The following is a 22,210-nucleotide window of genomic DNA, read 5'->3' as shown; positions in this document are numbered from 1 at the left end:
GCGATTGCATCCTCCATTTCCACGCCGGCACCTGCAACCATGTTTGAAAGCTTCATTCGTTCACTATTGGAAAACCCTTTTCAGAGATCTTAGATCTTACTGATTAAAGAAGACAAATAGTCTCAAGAATAGTTCTTTCCCAAAAGCCATTACAATTCAGAACTCTCATAATGTACTGACTATATAGTCGAAATCCCCAACCCCCCGAAATTCCTTCTATTAATCAATAGCACAATAGTTACTATTTAATGGGACTGAAAATACTGTGCAATATCTGCCATTTCATTACTCTCATTGTCCAATATCCACAACTCATGGCATATGATCATCCTTGCTTTGCAATATTTTAATAATTTGTACATAAGAACGTGGTAATTTACTTATTCCCTTCCATATGGAGATAATGCTCATTCTACCGGCGTATAAAACTGGCCACATTCACACCAGCAGAGTTTCTAGTGCGTCAGCAGATGTAGGTGCGACAACATTCTCATTTCGAACTTTGTCAAGTAATAATTTTGCGTCTTCGTCGTTCACCGAGCTGCGGGCCGACCGCGCGCATGCGCAGTAGCGCGACTAACCAGCCGGCGTGCCTTCTTTCCGGACCGGAAGTGTGGACATTTCTCTCCGTTCCCCGCCGGTCCGCGGACGGCTCGGTAACGCGGGTTGGGATGCAGAGCGAAAAAACATTGAAAGGAACGAGAATATCGGCTTTAAGAAGCATTGGTAAAGAATGACCGATGATGTAAGAATGGCCAGCTCGACGTCCCGTGAACAGGGTAGCGCTGAGGGCTGAACGCCCGGAACAGGTTTCTTTTTACGATATGGTATTCGTTTTTTTTTTCCTCTCGCTTTTATAAACCGTCGCAGAACTCGACTTCGTGGTCCGCCTCGTCCGCCCGCACGGGTTTGCTAGTGTCGGAGCATTCCAGGCCACCTTCCTCCTGCTCCGGCTGGTCCTGCTCCCGTTGCCATGGCGCTGGAGGCTGAGGGTCACGCGCCGTTTGAGGATGCGGATTTCCCGGCCCAGGACTCTTCCCTGTTCTCGGACCTGGCCACACCCATCTCCGCGCTGCGGGGGGAAATCGCCTGGCTCCGCCCACAGGTAATGAGGTAATGAGGTTTTTATTGGTGCCTCTTCCAGGGAGCGATGGATGCCAGAAAGCTACTCTGTGGTATTAGATGTGTTCCACCCCTACCTGACCACGTGGATTTAATTCATTCGTGAGCGGTGGCCTAGCATGTAAAGAAGCTTTGTAATCTCAAACCACCAAGGTGCCACTGGGGTCCCCTTGTTCAAGGTACCATCCCCCATACCCTGCTCCCCGGCGCCCGTCACAGCTGCCCACTGCTCACCAAGGGTGATGGTTTAATAGCAGAGGACAAATTTCACTGTGTCACCGTGTGCTGTGGTGCAGTGTTTCACAATGACCGTCATTTTTTCACCGCTTGCAGGAGATCTGCCAAACCCCGCGCCTGTTTCCCGATGACTCTGCACAGGCCCATGCAAAGCAAGGCGTCTTGGGAGACTGCTGGCTGCTGTGTGCATGCAGCATGCTGCTGCAGAATGACCATTTGATGAGGAAGGTACATCTTAAAAAAAATATGCTTTCTGAAAGAGAAGAGTGGTCCTGGCTTTATATATATATATATATGAGAGAGACTGTTGCATGACCTTTGCCCTTTGTTAACCATCAGGTTATCCCCCCTGATCAGCCTCAGTGGGGAGAGTGGGGCTACAGAGGGGCTTTCCTGTTCAACTTCTGGCAGAGGGGCACATGGGTGGAGGTCAAAGTGGACGACCGCCTTCCCTGCATCAACAGCAAGCCGTGCTTCTCCCGGTGCCTCAGTCCTGCTGCATTCTGGGTCGCCCTGCTGGAGAAAGCTTATGCTAAGTGAGTAATTCTGAACTTGACGCGAACGAAGGATCCTGTGGAGTTAACTAGGAACGCCTTGTCACCCACGCGGCCAGGCTGCGCGGCTCGTACGAGTGTCTGTGGGCTGGGCAGGTCTGCGAGGCGCTGGTGGACCTGAGCGGCGGCGTGGCCGAGCGCTGGAAGCTGAGAGGTTCCAGAGACGAGGAGGAGGAAGAGGAGGAGAAGGCGGAGAAGGGCAGCGATGACCGACCTCTCACTCTGAGGAACCTACCTCAGCTGGCAAGAGACGGTTGTGCCCTCAGCTGCTCTGTGTACAGTTCTTCACGAGGTATGGGGTAGAAGTAATGGCAAATACTGGCACTGGATACAGCAGCGTACCAAAAACCATATCGCCGTTACAGTGCGCATCATTTTAAAAAATAATAACATAAATGGAATGTGCCAAATCCGCCCCTCTGCCAGCTCTCTCCACAGATCAGACCTTCTACCGCGTTGTCTTTAGGTCCTTTTTTCATTCTCCATTCTGTTGTGGAATCATAACTCATTAGATTGCACTGTGGGTCAATATAATCACGTTTTTATAGGCAGCTTGTGTTCCGTTATGCGCCCGGCCTTTCACTCGCTGCAAAGCTTGTTGAAAAACGCACAGAACAGGAAGTGTTGAACGAGTGATCTAAGGGTGTCGAATGTCACCTCCCTGGGAATTTTCAAGCAGAAATAGGACATTTATAATTGCTTTGTGTACAGTAGATGCCATTGAAAACTGTCCTTTTATGGGGCAGCGGTGGCTTAGCCGGTAAGGAAACAGAGTTAAAATTCCGACCCACCAAGGTGCCACCAAAGTCCCCACACAGTGCTCTTCGGTCATCTTTCACGGCTGCCCACTGCTCACTAAGGGGACGGGTTAAATGCAGAGGACACACTTCACTCTGTGTTGAGCTGTGGTGTGTGTCACTTTCACTTTATCACCACTTTTAAGAAGAAGGTGAAAACCCTCTTATTCCAAAATATTACAGACAAATTTAACACATACACATGCATACACATTGAACAAACAAATACAAAATGTATAAATACATTATAATTTTTCTTAGTCTAGCACCCAACACTCTCCGAGCATGCTCTTCAATGACAAGTCTAAGCCTTATCAGGGCTCTTAGTTTGTATACTTGATATTCTATAGAAATCGAACGAGAATTGCTGGTGTCTTCCCATTGTAAGTCGCTTTGGATAAAAGCGTCTGCCAAATAAAGTAAAGTAAAGTAAAGTAACTTTACTCCGGTATTCTTTGAGTTTTGTGACATGGACATCAGGTTTTTGACACTGGCTTTGTCCCGCAGGTGTTGGTGAGTTGGGACAGTACCACGCCATGAGCATGGTGGACTGGAGAGAAGTGCGGACAGTTTCTGGGCAAACTAAATGTCTGCTGAAGATCAAAAATCCATGGGGTCGGAGATGTTGGGATGGGGTTTGGGCTGAGAAGTAAGTGCGTCTAATATGGAATTGACGTAAAAAATATTACCAGTTTCCCGCCAGTACAACTTGTATTGATTTATAAATCTTTGCATATGAACGAATAAAGATGGCATCGCCTGATAAGACCGTGGATTTATTCTACGTGTGCTTCATGCAATGCACTATATAAAATAGAATTTGGTGATGTTGGGTGCTGGTTGCAAGACGCTGATTGGCAGGATTTGCCATCTTGGATTATTTAACTTTAACAAACTGGTTTTGCCACTTTTACCAGACATATATGACACCTGCATGAATTCTAGCAAACTTACGGGAAGATTTTAACTTTGATCTCTTGAACGATTTTGCGAACTTCCTTGAATCTGTTGACATTGAAAACCACACCTTCATTCCTTTGGATGGAAAATACAGTAGCCGTAATGGCCCCGCAGCTACAAAAAGGGATTTTCCGCCCGCAGAGGCTGCCGTAATATTTGCGTTTGGGCAACTTCACGCGGGGCCGTAGTTCCTCATAGTGACTGTCACTCCAGAAAGGACCTGGTGTCATTTTTCCTCAGCCACTCATTAATTCAAATTCAAATTTTATTTGTCACATACACGGTATGATATGCAGTGAAATGCTTCAGCCACTGCTACCAGACAACATATTGCAAATACTGGAAGTGCTGACATGATTGACCTGCTTGGATGTGGAGCACAATTCCCCCCCATTTAGGTTGCTGATTGTATTCTTCTGTGTTGCAAGTGGGGCTGGATGGAAAAATCTGGAGACGTCCTGTGCTCGAGACCTGCTTGGGCAAGCGGAGCAGGGCGAGTTTTGGGTGGACGCGACAGAGATGCAAAAGGATTTTGATGAAGTCACGGTTGGATATCCCATCAGTGGCAACGGCCACGTCCAGAGCATTTACACTGGTACTCACCTTTCCACCTCACGTTAATGCCATTTATATATGCAACACAGCACTGCAAAAGGCTCATTTTGATCAATATAAATTGATACCTGACACCCTTCATATGCTTAATATTTACCAACAATATTGCATTATTTCAAGTATAATCGGCAATTATTTACAGACCCAACAACAAATGACATGAACTGGGGGACACTTTTCCCATACAGGTGCAGCCCTTCCATACAGCCAGCATTTAACTGGGCACTGGGTCAAAGGGCACTCAGCGGGCGGTTGCCGTAACAACAGCAGCTACAGCAGCAACCCCAAGTTCTGGCTAAAAGCAAGTGAGGTGGGAGAGGTGCTGGTGTGCCTACTACAGCACAGCACAGCCAGGGACAGTGGACAGAGAGGAGTGAAGGTCCCAGCAGCAGACAGCACCCTGAACCACCCACACTACCAGGCCATTGGACTCCACATGTGGAAGGTGAAAAAAAAAGTTGAATGTGTAATCACTTCTCATATTATAAGATATTACATCATATGGTTGGGGTGATGTTGCAGTCAAAGCCATAAATGTAGCGGTGTCTCAACAGATTTTTGACAATATTTTATGTGAAAATATGGAATGCTTGGTATAATAATCACACTGGTCAGTCATTGGATAAAGAACGATCCGAGACTGCAATAGATGTAATTTGAAATAAAAAAAAAAAAGATACACTGCAAAACATTGTGACAACATTAGACAATGTTGTATTCATATATTTAAGTTTCTGTTTTTCCTTCTGTTTTGCCATAAATTTGCATTCATACATATGAATTTAATGTGTCTGTTTTGTGTCCTCACAGGTGGAGAAGAAGCACTTCAACCTTTCCCAGACGCTGAGTAAGCCACCTTGTGCCTGCACAGCCACACATGCGTACGAGCGGGAGGTCGTGCTCCGGGCCCAGCTCGGCGCTGGGTTCTACCTGATTGTGCCCAGCACATTCCAGAAGGGCGCCCAGGGCAGTTTCCTGCTGAGGGTCTACTCCTCCAGCCCCACTGCACTCAGGTCAGTAAAGACACCAGACTCCAGCTGCAGAGACCTTAGCTCATTTACCCTCAGTTTATTTTCTGGAGGTCGGCTCATTGGGGCGGGGACGCTCCAGTTCAGTTGCACCACTTCTTCATTTCTACCCAACCGGGATGTGGTCAGTCCAAACACACAGACAGCTGTTCTAGCCCTGCTCTGGCATGTGTGATCCTGCTGTGGTCAGTCCTGTTTGCCGAGGCACGAAAAGGGTTTGTGCATCACATTTTATCAATTTGCTGCTTCCACATGTTGCTAAACTGACTGTATTCCTGACCCCTACTGGTGCAAAAGAGGAACTGGAGTAGAAGTGTAAAGGTATTAAATATTTAGTGAATTATGGAAAGGACATATCTCTTCCGTGGATGATCTTTCCTTCTTCTTATAGTCTAGAGAAACATTTGCACTGCAAAACTAAAATCATGTGGAAAACCTCAGTCCACAACTGCATATTCAGAAAATGTTTTATGCTAAATAATTAGTAATCATTTGCATAATAAATAAAACATGGGTATTTTGTTGTGTTAAGATGCCAAAATTGTGTGTGTGGGTGTATATACATGTGTATGTATGTGTGTGTGTATATATTTAGATATATAATCCATTATGCAAAGTATGCATTGCAGATAGTTAAGTAATATTAGAAAAACTTATTTAAGGTGAAACATGGTGGATCTATTAACAGTTATTACATCTTTCAGTGCAATGAAGGTGAGGGATCCAGCGCTACCCAATGATGTGGAGGGAGAGTGGGAGAGCACCAGCTGCCATGGATCCTGGGTACCTGGCCTGTCTGCTGGAGGCAGCAGAAACTTTTCTTCCCACAGTCAAAACCCCAGGCACCCCCTGACTGTGACCTATGACCCAGGTGGCACCAATATCAGGGTCACGCTGCGTCAGAATTGTCCTCCTTCTGCCTTCCAGGCCATCGGCTTTCATGTTTATAAGGTTAGACATCTAATTTCTTTGCAGGATTTTTAGAGGACGAGTGATAGTTACTCATACTGGATAATTTGTAGGTGCTCACCAAGAAATGTAAATTCATGTTTACATTTACAGCATTTATCAGAATCTCTTATCAGTAGTCAGTAGCAGTCAGTAGTTATAGGGACAGACCCCCTGGAGACACTCAGGGTTTAATGTCTTGCTCAGGGACAACGGTCATTTAAGGCATTGACGGCCTTATCCAGAACGACTTACAACGTGCTTGAAGTGAATAGTTCTGGTTCAATAGGACCCCCAACTATGAATACAATCTTTTTATTCACTCTGTTGTAGTTTCTATACACAAGTCAGACAATAAGAAGGTTACAAGTTAATCTAAATATTCTTTAAAGAGGAAGGTGGTAGGAAGCGTGGTTTGAACCTGTGACTTTGTGGTCGTCTGGTTCATAGGCGAGTGTATGAGGGGAAACACGTAACCCAGTCTGCTTTGTGTTACCAGGTACGTGAAAGTCAGGATGAGCCCATGGCCTTAACCGATATGGATCCTGTTGCCAGCTGCGTGCCTCACTGCTACACCCATGAGGTCACTTTGGACTGCAGCCTGCAGGCCGGAGCGTACGCAGTCATCCCCTCCACCTACCACCCTGACCTCGCCGGCGAGTTCACGCTCACCTGGGCTCGCAGGATTCCGAGGTAAAGTGGGGTGAAGACCCAACTCAAACTGTGCGACTTAAAAAAAAAAAAAAAAAAAAAAAAAACCCACAGTAGAAGTGATGCTGAACAAAGCATCATTCGCACCATTTTGTGCGTAGAACAATCCAAAAAGAGCCGGCAGTGCGTATGGCCACACTTTAGAAAGAGGGGGGAATAAAACCCCACAAAATTCAACTTGATTTATCACTATAAATATCTTGTCCCAACATTTCTCCCCGTCGTCGTTGTCATGATAAGTGGGTTTGTGTGTGTTGCGGCCGCAGCTCTACGGGCAGAGGTTCCATGTGATGCTACTTGAACTTGAGTTGTGGGTTTGCACATGCGACGGACTTCAAACAGGGTTCTTCGATATTCTTCGATACTGTGTCCTGGGATGAATCAGTGCTCGTACATCATGTACACTGTGGTTCGGCCGGACTCCAGGAGTTATCAAAGTGTATGCCCAGCTGTAGTGCAACTTTTATTGCAAGCCGAAGCAATAGAAGCATGCGGGACCCAAGCCTGCCAGCTTTCTATCGGTGCACCCCGACGCCATCTCCTTGCCCGGTGAACGATGCATACAAACCCGTCCACCAGCACGGGCCACCTCGCGCTACCTTGCTCCGTGGTCTGCGGCTACAAACCCCAATACACACTTTATTTCTAAAAAATATTTGCCACCCTAGCTCTTCTTTAGCATTGGTCCAGATGGGCCACGTGTAGCTTCAACCCACGCCCTCAATCCCGCTGCTAGTGGTGCCTATATGATGCCTCATAACCAGACCTTTGTTTTGAATAGTAATTAAGGTGTTGGTGAAATTTGTAATGTTTACACATGTGCTTTCCACAGGAAAGTGGTTAAGAGTCAGGAACAGCTTGGGCAGGTCATACAGGAGGTGAGCACTGTTTTTTTTTTTTGCACATCCACCGAATTAACCTACAGTTTCCAAAAGTTTGGACACATTTTCTCATTCAATGTGTTCTCTTTATTTTCATGACCATTTACGTTGGTAGATTCTCACTGAAGGCATCAAAACTATGAATGAACACATGTGGAGTTATGTACTTAACAAAAAAAGGTGAAATAACTGAAAACATGTTTTATATTCTAGTTTCTTCAAAATAGCCAATCTTTGCTCTGATTACTGCTTTTTAAGCACTTTTTGGCCCCTTTGCCTTCACTCTGCGGAACAGCTCACCCCAAACCATCTGGATTGGGTTCAGGTCCGGTGACTGTGGAGGTCAGGTCTCCACTTTTTGTGAAGTACATAACTCCACGTGTGTTCATTCATAGTTGTGATGCCTTCAGTGAGAATCTACCAACGTAAATGGTCATGAAACCACATTGAATGAGAATGTGTATCAAAACTTTTGGCCTGTACTGTATATTGATAAGAAATACACTTAGAATCCATTTTTGGGATGAAATATGACACTTTGCTGGTGATAAATCTTGTGGCCAGTAGGGGGCAGTGTTGAACCAGCCTATAGGGCTCAGTGACCACAATATGTAATGCATCTTAGATGGTCATCAGGGGGTCTGTCCCAACATTTTTTGGCCAACATCTCTTTGCTACTTGCCTTGCTAAACCTTTAGCTGGACTATGCCAGGCATCCCATGACCCTGAGCTTGATAAGTGAGTGTAGAGCATAAATGGACGGAAGAAATTTTTTGTACCTATTTAATATTTGCCAGGAGTTATGTCAATCTGAGTTACTCTTCTTCTCCCACTCTCCCTGTCTCTGTTGGATTAGGTTTCTTATATCTCGGTGATGCGCAGTTAGCCATGGTGCAGCCTTTCCGTGGCTGGAAGAGACTCGTGTGTGTCGCCGCCTCCCCTTGAGTAGGAGGCTCTAGCAGGACGTGGGCCCATGCATGGTCCAGCACATCACAGCCCATCCGCTGCCCCGGCGCTAATGGGGGACGACGTGACTCTGCGGTGTAAACAAACAGGCCGGATTGAAGGGCCCCCGTTCGTCCGGCGACTCCGGAACAAAGACCTCTCTCATCGAGGGAGCTCACGGGGCCCGGGTTCGGCTGCACCCACGATGCTTCGGCTCCTGGCCCGGCTCCAGCAATTCCAGAACACCCCCTCCTCCCCCAGCATCACCTTCAACCCGATGACAGGACTCTGCGTTAGTTCCCCACTTTGAAGTGCAAGCAGATGAGTTGGGGTGGGCTTTTTCGTGGGAGTATGTAGCTTTCAAAGGGGGATCTGGACACTGGGGGAGTGTCAGCGCCACAAAGGGAGGCTCTTTGGAAGTAGCCGCACTGGATTCTGGACTCGGCACGCATGGCTGCTAATGTCTCGCGGCTGAGGGGACGCGGCCCATAGCGGGACGTCCCGCGGGTCCCAGCTGCGTGCCGACTGCCATTCTCATCCTACTCTGATCTTTTTCACGGCAGCCGGTCCCTCATTCCATGGTTAGGAAACCGATCCATTGTGGGCCAGTGCGGGAGCAGGTTGAGGGAAGACCCCTCAATTAGCCCAATAATAAAGGGGTTGAGAGCCATGGGAGGGACCTTTGGCTGATTGACCATGCCAAAAGAATAAAAAAAAAAAAAAAAAAAAACAGCACCCATCTCCATGAATCTGGCAAAAAAAACGAGATGTCCACAGATGGGTCACTGTCTGAATAAATGTTGTTTCATGAAATTGTGCTTTTTTTGTCCGTATAAACAGAACAGGTTTGGAATCTCGTTTTTATCATGGCTTTATGTGCAATTTTTTTCCTTTTTTGCTACTTTTGGTAATAATAATAACTTTTATTGAGGTATTTTTTCCTACTTTCTTAACAAAAAAAAAACCCCACAAAAAAACAAAATAAGGATCATAACGTGACAACGAGGTTATATGCTTATAAAATGACAGTTAAAAAGTCTGAACGTGTCATTTGGGTGGTAGTAGCCTAGTGGGTAACACACTCGCCTATAAACCAGAAGACCCGGGTTCAAATCCCACTTGCTGCCATTGTGTCCCTGAGCAAGACACTTAACCCTGAGTTGCTCCAGGGGGACTGTCCCTGTAACTACTGATTGTAAGTTGCTCTGGATAAGGGCGTGTGATAAATTCTGTAAATGTAAATGTCATTTGTTAGTGCATGTCTTTAACAAACCAAACATGGATGAACCAATGACTGCCGAACATTTTTACTTTTTTTTTTTACACATTTATCAGACGCCCTTATCCAGAGCGACTTACAGTCAGTAGTGACAGGGACAGTCCCCCCCTGGGGACAATCAGAGTTCGATGTCCTGCTCAGAGACACATTTACATCTACAGCATTTATCAGATGCCTTATCCATTTACATTTACAGCATTTATCAGACTCCCTTATCCAGAGCGACTTAAAATCAGTAGTTACAGGGACAGTCCCCCTGGAGCAACTTAGGGTTAAGTGTCTTGCTCAGGGACACAATGGTAGTAAGTGGGATTTGAACCTGGGTCTTCTGGTTCACAGGCGAGTGTGCTACTAACACCCTAACACCAGAGCAACTTACAGTCAGTAGTTACAGGGACGGTCCTCCCCCTGGGGACACTCAGGGACAACGACGCTAGTAAGCGGGGTTCGAACCCACTCCCCGCGACGCCTCGGTACCGGCCGGCGGGAGACGGGCGCGCCATGTGCGTCAACGCCGCGCGTGCACGCCAGCAGTCGCGCGCGCCGCCGCCGCCGCCGCGGGATCTGCGGGTTCTGCCGTCGGTCGGACTTCCGAGCACAGGCGCCCACCCCCAGAAAAGCATGAACAACAAGTTCGACGCGTGAGTACGCCGAGCCCGCCGTGCGCGGCGCCTTCTTTTCCCCTTTTGTATATTTCCCGTCGTCCCTTTCTGTCTCTTTTTCTGCCCTTTTCGCGGCGCCTGCGAGAGGCGTGTCCCCGGTCGCGGCCCCCGCCTCCCCGCTTTACCTGTCCGGCCGACTCGGCTCCTCCGGACCACCCGGCCGCCGGCGTGAGGCGGGCCGCCGCGGAGCCCCGGAACGGCCTCCAGGCCCGCGTCGAGTCCCCGGGCTCAAGTGCGTGCGAGAGACCGCGGCAGATGCGACCGGGGCGGCGACCGGACTCCTCTTCTCGGCCCCCCCTCCTTCCAACATGAACCCTGCACCGCAGCGGGAGCCCGGCTCTAATCTGGGGCGTTGGGTCGTGACCTCACCTTTTAACCTTTAACCTTTCTCCATGCATTTCTGCGATGTGGACCGCGCTCTTGCTCTTTATTTATAAAAAAAAATCAATTGCATTTTATGGCTGATTATCCCCCCAAAACCACGTGTCGGCCGGCAACGTGGTGACAGTTTTCCTGCTGCTCCCCTGCAGACTTAAAGATGACGACAGTGGAGACCACGACCAGGACGGCGGCTCACCGAAAGACTGTGAAAAGGAAAAAAACGAAGAGGAGGAGAAGGACGCAAACACCACCAAGAAAAAGGTGTGTGTGTGTGTGTGTTAGTAGGTGATTGATGTGGACCAGCATGCTGTTTTTTTTTTTTTTTTTGGTGGTGAAAGAATGTCCTGGTCTTTCTTGGTAGACGCCTGAGATTCCAGAACCGGCTTACCATCGAGATTTGTGCAGTCACTGGTAGAGGCGTGAAACCAACAAATATGCAGGACACAAGTGCTGTGGATGGTAGTAGCCTAGCGGGTTTACACACTCGCCAGGTTCAAATCCCACTTACTACCATCGTGTCCCTGAGCAAGACACTTAACCCTGGGTTGCTCCAGGGTGGGACTGTCCCTGTTACTACTGATTGTATGTCGCTCTGGATAAGGGCGTCTGATAAATGCTGTAAATGTAAATGTAAATGTTCAAATCCCACTTACTACCATCGTGTCCCTGAGCAAGACGCTTAACCCTAAGTTGCTCCAGGGGGGGACTGTCCCTGTAACTACTGATTGTATGTCGCTCTGGATAAGGGCGTCTGATAAATGCCATAAATGTAAAAAAAACAAGACTGTCTATTGAAGATTAATCACAATTCCTTTTAAAGATTTATATGTTTTTTTTTATATAATTTAAAACAATTACCGAGACGAGTGTGGGACAGCTCAGGCCCGGTGACAAGGTGAAATGTGTCCTCTGCTTTTAACCATCACCCTTGGTGAGCAGTGGGCAGCCATGACTGGCGCCCGGGGAGCAGTGTGTGGGGACGGTGTTTTTGCTCAGTGGCACCTCGGCGGGTCGGGATTCGAACCAGCAACCGTCTGATTACGGGGCCGCTTCCTTAACCGCTAGGCCACCACTGCCAAGTGCCAGCCAACCAGATTTATGTTTTTTTGCGAACGTACTGGCCAATCAGGTTAAGCGGATATCTTGCCCCAAGCGAGAAACAACACTTGGTTTCTGCTCCTGGACACGTCCTCCCACGAGCGTACAGATCACAAAACGTCTTATTTTAACGTGTTAAATATTTAAAATGAGGGGTGGAATTTCGGTTTTTCCATTCGCTTTGTAGTTGGTCCGGAAATGTCCAGTGATTGGACACGAACTCACAGGGAGGGCTGTTAAGTTAATATCTTGTCCCCTTTTCACACTGTTGTACCTGGAGCTGAGCTGGAAGTTGGATCACTAAAACCTGGACAAGTCATGGATTTTGAAAAGAGGATTTTTCCAGGCCTGGCAAAGTTTTGGAATATGAAATTAAACGTTCAAACTCATGGAAAAGGCACTGAAATCTGACACATGAAGTACATAGTTCCCGTAAGACCCGTGCGAGAGATGTTTTTCTACGCTTGCAACTACGACATTGAAAACCAGCGCAGGTCTGGTGTATCTTTGCCGGGTTTATGCTGTGAAACCACCTCCGCAGCACCGTGTCTCCTTTTACGTCCTTTCAAAGGACATATGATCATGGAAATTTGTCTTAAGAGTTGTTAAACAGTCATAAATTACTTTGTAAAAATGTGCAAGAACCCTGCTGATAGCTCCGCCCCCATTCACATCTGTTCTGAATCCCAGCCGCCGCACCCCTGACTGTGACGTTACTGTGCGTTTTCGTTGCAGGCGGTTGTACCAGGAGCAGGGGAGCACCCACTCCAGTACAACTACACCTTCTGGTACTCGCGGCGCACCCCCGGTCGGCCTGCTAGCTCGCAAAGCTACGAGCAGAACATCAAACAGATCGGCAGCTTTGCTTCGGTGAGAAATGCTTCTGGTGTTTTTTTTTTTTTTTCCTCATGTATGTTTGAAGACCACAGGAACATTCTCCCATATGTTTTTTACCATATGAATTTTACCTAGACTAGAATGATATTTTTAAGGATAATCATCATGGGCGGGATCTGTCATTCACAAGATTCATAAACACAACTGTCTTATCCTGTCAGTCGATCTAAGTTCCAGTCTATTTTCAGAATCAGAATATCTTTATATAACAAGTACAATGAAATTAGCTGCAGTCCCTGTGTCAGAGAGACATACAGTGGCTACGGAAAGTATTCAGACCCCCTTAAAATGTTCACTCTTTTTTTATATTGCAGGTAAAATGGTAAAATTGCTAAAATTAAGAATTTTCCTCATTAATGTACACCCAGCACCCCATATTGACAGAAAAACACAGAATTGTTGACATTTCTGCAGATTTATTAAAAAAGAAAAAAAGGAAATATTACATGGTCCTAAATATTCAGACCCTTTGCTCAGAAGCTTATATAAATAAAGTGAAGTGATTGTCACATGTGATACACAGCAGCACAGCACACGGTGCACACAGTGAAATTTGTCCTCTGCATTTAACCCATCACCCTGAGTAAGCAGTGGGCAGCCATGACAGGCGCCTGGGGAGCAGTGTGTGGGGACGGTGCTTTGCTCAGTGGCACCTCAGTGGTACCTTGGCGGATCGGGATTCGAACCGGCAACCTTCTGATTACGGGGCCGCTTCCTTAACCGCTAGGCCACCACTGCCCCCTTCCTTTTTATCTAATACAGCCATGAGTCTTTTTTTGGAAAGATGCAACAAGTTTTTCACACCTTGATTTGTGCCATTCCTCCTTTCAGATCCTCTCTGGTTCTGGCAGGTTGGATGGTAAATGTTGGTGAACAGCCATTTTTAGGTCGCTCCAGAGATGCTCTATTGGGTTTAAGTCTGGCTGGGCCATTCGAGAAGAGTCACATCTGTTGTTGACTGAGGTGTTGTGAAGCCACTCCTTCATTTTAGCCGTGTGCTTAGGGTCATTGTCTTTGTCGGAAGGTAAACCTTCGGCCCAATCTGGAGTCCTGAGTACTCCGGAGAAGGTTTTTGTCCAGGATTTTTTGACCGTCTTATATAGACGGGGGTGTGGCTTCCCTAATCAAGTCCAACCAGTATAATCAAACACATCTGGACTCAAATGAAGGTGTAGAACCATAGTAGCCTAGTGGGTAACTCACTGGCCTACGAACCAGAAGACCCAGGTTCAAATCCCACTTACTACCATTGTGTCCCTGAGAAAGACACTTAACCCTGAGTGTCTCCAGGGGGGGACTGTCCCTGTAACTACTGATTGTAAGTCGTTCTAGATAAGGGCGTCTGATAAATGCTGTGAATCTCAAGGATGATCAGAAGAAATGGACAGAACCTGTTAAGGTAAATACAAGAGTGTCACAGCAAAGTGTCTGAAGACTTAGGACCCTGTGATATTTCAGTTCTTCTTTGTTAATAAATTTTTTAACAATTCTGTGTTTTTCTGTCAAAATGGGGTACTGTGTGTACATTAATGAGGAAAAAATGAAGGGGGTCTGAATAATTTCCATGCCAACTGTGTATCTATTAAAAATAGAATATGGAAAAAAATACGAAAGCTAGAACATACACTGATATAATACAAATTGATATGAAATAAAAATGTGAGAAATGAGATAGGTAGACAGTCAGTCTGCGTGAAACCTAAAACAAGATTGACCTAAACCACATGTTTGTCCAGGTGGAGCAGTTTTGGCGATTTTACAGTCACATGATCCGTCCGGGTGATCTGACCGGTCACAGTGACTTCCACTTGTTCAAGGAGGGCATCAAACCCATGTGGGAGGTTCGTGTACTGCTGCCGCAACGTTAGTTGCTGAACGCTGCCTGGTTGTGTAAAAGTAATATACATTTTAATTCCCCTCAGAATATTTTATGAGGGCATATTAACCCGACCCATGTGGTTTGGTTACGTGATCTGTACCTGAGTTGCTTGTTCCCTCATCTGCTCTGCAGGACGATGCCAATAAGAGTGGCGGTAAGTGGATTATCCGACTGCGTAAGGGCCTGGCGTCGCGCTGCTGGGAGAACCTCATACTGGCCATGCTGGGGGAGCAGTTCATGGTGGGCGAGGAGATCTGTGGGGCCGTGGTGTCTGTGCGCTTTCAGGTGAGCGAGACACACTTTTACGCTCAGGGGGACTTAGACAAACCGCTAATGAGGTCTGACAAGAACGGTGCTTCCTGTTGTATCTAGTGGTGGTTTTTGATATGGTCAACGTGGGCACCATGGTTCACTTTTTCACTTTCACAACCTGTCAAAGGAAGAGTGGGTGGGGTGCTCCCAAATAAAGCACATTTTGTTCATAATATTGTCCATCCAAGCCAGTTATGTCACAAATTGAATCTGTGCATTAAAGTGTAGGTCTTAGATCCTTGGGTTGGAGGATGGGTGTTGATACTGGAGTGCAAAATTGGACAAGAAAAGGTCAAAGCCCCACATATTCAGTATGATTCTGACAACAGTTTTTACAATAAAATATGTTAATGTGCAGTCCTCCATATGTTTTATGTGTCTGTGGGCACCAAACAGGCTAGGACCGCCCCTGGTTGTATCCATACTACGATTTATTCAAATTACTCTGTCGATGAATCCTTCCAGGAGGACATAATATCCATATGGAACAAGACCGCCAGTGACCAGGCCACCACGGCACGAATCAGAGATACCCTGCGCAGAGTTCTCAACCTGCCACCCAACACCATCATGGAGTACAAAACGCACACGGACAGTATCAAGTAAGATGGACTCACTGAGAAACTGGCTAATTCTCCAAGTGGCTGCTTCCATTTACAATATAAGTAATGCTGGTCTGCTAATGGTTGTTTTTGACCACAGGGCCTGGGAGGATTTCCATGGTTTAGTTAATGCTAGCGGTGGACGCTAGGCCTCATCTTTACTCAGTCTGTGCCAAGGGTAAGAAATTGCAATACTTTCGTACACAGACCGAACGCACCTCCTTTTGATATGAAACAATTCCCTTTGGGATATTGTGACGATTGCAGCGATTAACGTGAAGCCCCATGAAATTTACACCACTTTTTTAATTTGACCAATAAGCAATCACAGCAGGAGAATGTTAACAGGCCGGATTATCACCGGATATTTAGTTAAACATCATATGATTGTGTTCTTTCTGGAAAAAATACCATAAATTTTTCATGAATTATACAAAAAGAAAGAGAGAAAAAACATAAACATAATTCAGTTTTGAAAAAAGTCGTTCGAAATGTTGCTGCAACATTTGCTGTTGCTGAACTCCAAATTTGAGTCTGAATCTGTTTTTTGTAGAAATCGTCTGTTTTCTTTTAGACGAAGAGAAATGCAGTTGAACGGGATTCCCGTCTGAGGATCTTTAAGACGAGAAAAAAAAAGATGAAAGCATACGGAGGCGTCTCCATGACGTGGCTTTTGGAATGGAAAAAAAAAACACAAAACACAACCTGGGATGACCAGGAAACAGGAACAGATGGAAGAAGAACCAGGACTAGCGCTGGACATGCGCACGGTTCTCAGTGGCTGCAGTTTCTTTCAGCGACCAGCAGAGGGGGAACGAATGTTCTTTGCTGTTGTCGTGGCAACAAAACAGAAGTGTGTGTTATAAAATGAGTTGATGTTGCGTGTTATGAGATACAATTTAATTTAATTTTAATTTTTTTTTTTGGGTGGGGGATATTGCCCACAGCTTTATGCTGATTCATTCAAAAGAAAACAGGGTTGTGCATAGAAAGTTATTTTACTAAAGCTCAGTATTTTAACTACAGTGTTTTTGAGTTGTTTGAACTAAACTATTGTACAAAATATATTTCTAAGACATGATTTATATATATTTTTTTTCTTTTGAGGGAATTGATCATGGAGAATCATTCTCGATTCCTTCCCTTTGAGCTGAAAACACTTTGAAACCCAAAGGTTGATGAGCATTCTAAAGGCTGGCTCCATACGGGTGTGTGCACGTTTCTAAAGGCCTCTTCAGAATGGACTGCCATGCTGCCTGTAGCACTGTGCCTGGCCAGCCGGCCACTCGCTTGCCTGTCCTCAGCCAATCAGAGATTCTCATTTGTATTTCAAACAAGCTGTCGCGTCCCACAGTGCTGAGGAGACGCAGAGCAGAGCGGGTCGTCAAAACCGCTGTCCCGGGATCAGCAGCGAACCTGTGTCTTAATCACTTTTCCATGCTTCAGCGAACAGACTGTCCTTTGGGGTCTTTAGTGTATCTTCGTCTATAAATACTGCCTGGATTTCGGATGATGGGGCTGGAAATGTTTTGTGGCATTGTAAAAAGATACAAACAATTGTTTAATTACAGCTGATTATAGCAATAAATGTCAATTATGCATCTGCTGCTAACAAAACAGTTTGCAGGCTTGTGCTCCTTGTTGTTTTCATTTACTCCAGTGACGTAGGGTTTAAAAAAGGTACGCTATATGTACAGCAGACTTGAAATCTATACTTAATTACTTATACTTGTAGAAAAACTTTGCCGCCAGAGGTCCTGCAGACGTTTACGCTCCCACGGCGCTTTTGTCCTTAACTCATTTCGAAGAACATGTGATTCTGCAACGTAACAAAGGTTCATATTTAACAGATGTATTTCATATCTAACAGTCATATCTAACAATCATATTTAACAGATGTATAGATGTATTCATAGTTGGGGTCCTAGTGAACCGGAATTGATCTCTTCATCGATGGTAACTTAAGCACGTTGTAAGTCGCTCTGGATAAGGGCGTCTGCCAAATGCCGTAAATGTAAACATATTTAGTTTTAGAACAGAAAAAAAACTTTGGAATCAGCACCAGAGGCCTCAGCTCTTCTCCTTGAACTGGGTGGTAGTTCAAGGAGGTGGTAGTAGCCTAGTGGGTAACACACTCGCCTATAAACCAGAAGACCCAGGTTCAAAAGTTGCTGATTGTAAGTCGCTCTGGATAAGGGCGTCTGATAAACGCCAAAAATGGAAATGGAAACTCACCAGCAGAAACGTGGCAGCCAGCAGTAGCACTTTTGTCTTTAGACCAATGTCCTGTGGCACTGATGAGAGACAGAAGACAAAAAGTGGTGACTAGATGAAAACCTGCTTCTTCCATATCAGTGGAAAAGAAGACTGAACCCACCCTCTAATCCGAAATATTCATGATCCATGTTGCATTCTTCGTGGAATCCAGGCCATTTTTTCCATATAGTGCCTACAGTTTCTCCAATCGTGGAGACCACCTAATATTAACCAGGAAGACAGAGCTGCTTGGCCACTGTTGAAGCTTTCAAGGTGTTATTTGGTATATAACCACCAACCTGAAACTCCTGATTGGATAGACAGCGTAGAGGGCAGCAGGATCCCTGAATCCTCACAGAAGGACTTCCTTTGGAGTCACACACCTCAAAGTATGGCGTGAACATGCTCCATCTGACAGGGACACATTACGACCATTACTACCTCCAGGGGGTCAGGGTACAAAGGGGACTCTATCTGACCCTTTGGCATTGGAAGAAAGAGATTCATAACGACCCAGTGTGTTTTTAAAAAATGAGAAGCATTTTTATGGCCAGGCGGAGCGTGATGTAACGCCGAGCCACGAAGACCTCAGATGCCCCCGAATCAACAATCAACAGTGACACAGACGCATACTGGTGGACTGTCAATGTTCACACATGGGCTCCACACACACACAAACCATAAACAAAGACGCACTCAAACCAATCACACGCCTTATTAGCCATATTCAAGAGGTCGGGGCAACTTTATTATACATGATTTAGCACTACTGGTCCCGGCTGGGGGGCATGAATCCAGGTCACCTCTGATGCACCGTCCCGATGAGCTTCCGGTCGGCAGTGTAGGCTCTCATCTCCATCAGGCAGCAGCCAAGGCAGCACGTGTCAGCCCGCAGCGGCCGCTCGAACAGGAAGATCTGCTGGGCCCGGCGGCTGAAACCCTGCAGAGAGCAGGAGCGGGCTGGACCACAGCACTGCAGACACAGGCAGGAGCTCTCTGAGGGGAGAGAGGGGTGCTTACATATGTACGTTTATGGTATTTATCCATTACATTATCCATCAAAATGAGTTACGGGGACAGTCCCCCGGAGATTAATCGTGATTAACAGTGTGTCAAATGGAACTGTGTGTGTTTAAATATGTTCATCTGGTCAAGTCTGATTTTCTCTGTCTCGTGTTGCAGACACGTCTCACTCATATTTAAGCACGGCAGCCAATATATAAATTATGTAAATCCGCACGCCATCTGAATCGGCCCTGAAACTCCCTCGCTGTCTGTCTCCATCTCCATCTGTGGAGATTGTCTTTGAATAGGAAGAATTTTGCATTAATGTCATAGGTCAGACCCCAGGATGCAAACAAAACTTACATATTTCAAAATGAATTCCAACAGTTACAATGCATCCGTTCGGAAAATGGCCCGTGTTTTAGGCCTTGCCTAGCTTCTAAAGTGAAAAGTGAAGTGATTGTCATACACAGCAGCACAGCACATGGTGCACACAGTGAAATGTGTCCTCTGCATTTAACCCATCACCCTTGGTGAGCAGTGGGCGGCCATGACAGGCGCCCGGGGAGCAGTGTGTGGGGACGGTGCTTTGCTCAGTGGCACCTTGGCGGATCAGGATTCGAACCGGCAACCTTCTGATTACGGGGCCGCTTCCTTAACCGCTAGGCCACCACTGCCCCAATTCTGGTTTGTTAAGAGTTGGTGCGTTAGTTACAGGCATCACCCAGAATTCTTTACCTTCAACAGCAACAAAAAGCTGGTCCCCGATTCCGTTGGCAATGCTGTAAGTTCTGCGTGGGACACATTGTGGTCCTGTGGGAAGTTAGACGCCAAATAAAGATCCTTTCTTCTTTCCTTTTTTTTCTCTGCAATGTACTCTCCTACAGTCGTGGTTTACCTTGGAGCTCAGGCTTGGCAGTGATCCGCAGCTGGCTGACTGTTGAGAGAAGTTCAAGACCTCCTGGTCCTCCAGATCCCAGCCAGCAGCTTCCTGTCTCAAATCTGCTTTCCACCTGCATCTCTGAAGCGCCGTCTCTGGGTTCTGAATGTCCATTTTCAATCTGGTCTTGGCACAGGACGACACCCTGGTTCTCTGATCCTGGATCATCTGCTCTGGCCTGAGAAACGCCCGAGACCTGGAGGTCGGCAGCAGCTCCACATTGTCTGTGAAATGCTCTGAAGAGCATCTCAATGTGCTTCTCTCTCTCCAGTCTGCCAAATGGGAGGGGCTGGGAAGTGACTCCATATGTGGCCTGTAGCATAGAATCATTTTGATTCTCCAACATTCATGTCTTACAGAGTTAACACTGAAACAAGATTGTTCAAGCAATACACTTGATGTATGAAAAAGGTCCTTAAGTATTGAGGTGGATGCTTTAATGCCAATTCACATTTATTTCATATTTATTACATACAGTAAATGTACTTTGGATTAAAAGCCTTAACACTGTCCCACTTGTGTCTGATCTTATCTACATTGTACAAGAGGTTTGTTTTTTTACTGATTCATAAAAATATTGGGAAAATATTTTTCTTAATTGATGGGCTTGTTTAAAATTTTTCTTTAATAAACTACTGGCCACATTGGAATAAATTCTTATTTATTAAACTGGTCAAAACCAGAAAAATTGAATAGTGTTACATTAATAATGAACAACTGACTAAAGTTTATACCCACTATTAAATAATATGATTTAGGAATGATAACTTCAGAAGGGATCAACCAGTCAAAGCAGGATGGAAAATCAGCACAGACTGCAAAGAGAAGGTGCTATAATAGACACTGTTTAGTCTTTCTAACTTATTATATGACACATTATGTAGCAAAAATAATTCAGATAAAAACAGATTTGCAGCAGCTCTTACCATTGTGCTTTAGATTTATTTCCGGTGGTCCTTCAAGCCCAACATACAGCCTCCTCTGTGCTGTTTTTCATGAGCAGACAAGCTGCCCCCACGTCTTTATGAGAAGGCTGGGCCTACGGGATCTTTGTAAAGCTTCTCTGTGTCTGTGTGTTTGGGATCGGTGCTATGTGGACGGACTCTCTGTGACTCTCCGTATTTCCATGCCAACCACCCGGATCTGGCTATTGTTGGCAAAGACAGACCCCAGGCAGCCTTGTAATTTGGTTCCTTCTTCAGGGGAGGGAGGGAACATGATGGAGGCCAACCTAAACTCTCCTCCAAATAATGCAGTTTAGAAAAATCTAGTATGCAGAAACAATGAAGGAATGCCTAAACGGTTTCAGTAACTGTTCGTGAATATAGAAGCAAAGAAGTCAGAAATATTAGTATCGTAACGTCTATGGTCACACAGTGATTTCAGCCCGATTTCAACAGGCACAACAGGCGGGCTGCTAGATTTATGGAGGCAAAGTACCATTAGCAGAAGGAATGTTCGATTTGAAATGGTTTATTGACTGGAAGTGAATAAAGAAGCCGTTCACACACAGTTGAAAGTTTGTTCAGTCTCAATGGGTCCTCAGAGCTAAAATTTGTTGCTCCCCAGCGACAAAGCAGAAAAGGTAAAAAAAAGGGACATGTCACCTTCTTTCTCTATAAATATGCTGTGTTGCATTCAATACCTATTTTCATAGCATGACAGCATTCTTTTAAAAAAAACATGATTAGTGCAAAATTCATTCAATAATGCAAGAAAGAAAAAAAAAAGAACAATATAAAGCAGCAAGGTCCGGCCTTCATGCAGCACAGAGTTATTAAAAAAAGGACATATTTATATTTTTACATTTGCTCCCATTGTATATATAACCAGCACAGCAGATGTATTTTACTGTAACTTATACCATGGTCTGTCTGTCTGGATTATCTATTGGCTGCAAGGTCTCTTCAAAAAAACGTCAACGTCAGGGAGGTCCAGTCACATTTAATCCTATATATTTATGCGTTATGCATAAGGAAGCTAAATAATCACTGCAACCATAGCAACCGGCTGAAAGAGTAGAGAGTCTGGACCTGTTGTAGCAAATTTTATCTAGTCGTTAACTAAAAAGCAAAAGACGAACAACTGAAAGGCATTATTA

General features: G+C 45.7%; 3 protein-coding genes across 6 annotated transcripts; 2 read left to right on the top strand and 1 right to left on the bottom strand.

The window, feature by feature from the left end:
* Nucleotides 1–594: 594 nt before the first annotated feature.
* On the top strand, nucleotides 595–9,611 carry capn10 (calpain 10). 2 transcript variants are annotated; one of them, XM_028978629.1, is made up of 13 exons: nucleotides 595–745; nucleotides 871–1,105; nucleotides 1,456–1,587; nucleotides 1,699–1,895; nucleotides 1,973–2,205; nucleotides 3,218–3,359; nucleotides 4,099–4,265; nucleotides 4,474–4,730; nucleotides 5,096–5,298; nucleotides 6,018–6,264; nucleotides 6,761–6,954; nucleotides 7,805–7,850; nucleotides 8,710–9,611. In XM_028978629.1, exons 2-13 carry the CDS (start codon nucleotides 974–976, stop codon nucleotides 8,737–8,739), a joined length of 1,980 nt encoding a protein of 659 aa, XP_028834462.1. In that variant the 5' UTR covers nucleotides 595–745; nucleotides 871–973; the 3' UTR covers nucleotides 8,740–9,611. The 2 variants fall into 2 exon arrangements, with proteins under 2 accessions (XP_028834462.1, XP_028834463.1); XM_028978630.1 differs by having other exon boundaries at nucleotides 595–1,113.
* Nucleotides 9,612–10,455: 844 nt separating this feature from the next.
* On the top strand, nucleotides 10,456–16,989 carry eif4e2 (eukaryotic translation initiation factor 4E family member 2). 3 transcript variants are annotated; one of them, XM_028976766.1, is made up of 8 exons: nucleotides 10,457–10,718; nucleotides 11,270–11,381; nucleotides 12,954–13,088; nucleotides 14,852–14,956; nucleotides 15,127–15,279; nucleotides 15,772–15,908; nucleotides 16,009–16,086; nucleotides 16,483–16,989. In XM_028976766.1, exons 1-7 carry the CDS (start codon nucleotides 10,579–10,581, stop codon nucleotides 16,055–16,057), a joined length of 831 nt encoding a protein of 276 aa, XP_028832599.1. In that variant the 5' UTR covers nucleotides 10,457–10,578; the 3' UTR covers nucleotides 16,058–16,086; nucleotides 16,483–16,989. The 3 variants fall into 3 exon arrangements, with proteins under 3 accessions (XP_028832600.1, XP_028832599.1, XP_028832601.1); XM_028976768.1 differs by having other exon boundaries at nucleotides 16,462–16,989; XM_028976767.1 differs by having other exon boundaries at nucleotides 10,456–10,718; nucleotides 16,009–16,989.
* On the bottom strand, nucleotides 16,724–21,291 carry LOC114788313 (phospholipid scramblase family member 5). The gene is made up of 8 exons (XM_028976765.1): nucleotides 21,036–21,291; nucleotides 20,068–20,422; nucleotides 19,908–19,982; nucleotides 18,968–19,160; nucleotides 18,464–18,575; nucleotides 18,286–18,385; nucleotides 18,144–18,202; nucleotides 16,724–17,727 (listed from the first exon to the last, which is right to left on the bottom strand). The coding sequence occupies exons 1-8, from the start codon at nucleotides 21,036–21,038 to the stop codon at nucleotides 17,701–17,703; spliced, it is 924 nt and encodes a 307-aa protein (XP_028832598.1). The 5' UTR covers nucleotides 21,039–21,291; the 3' UTR covers nucleotides 16,724–17,700.
* Between the last annotated feature and the right edge of the window lie 919 nt (nucleotides 21,292–22,210).

This window comes from Denticeps clupeoides, chromosome 4 (genome assembly GCF_900700375.1).
Source record: "Denticeps clupeoides chromosome 4, fDenClu1.1, whole genome shotgun sequence".
Lineage (NCBI taxonomy): Eukaryota > Metazoa > Chordata > Actinopteri > Clupeiformes > Denticipitidae > Denticeps > Denticeps clupeoides.
The sequence above is the reverse complement of the archived record's forward strand: the minus strand, read 5'-3'. Positions and strand labels throughout refer to the sequence as shown.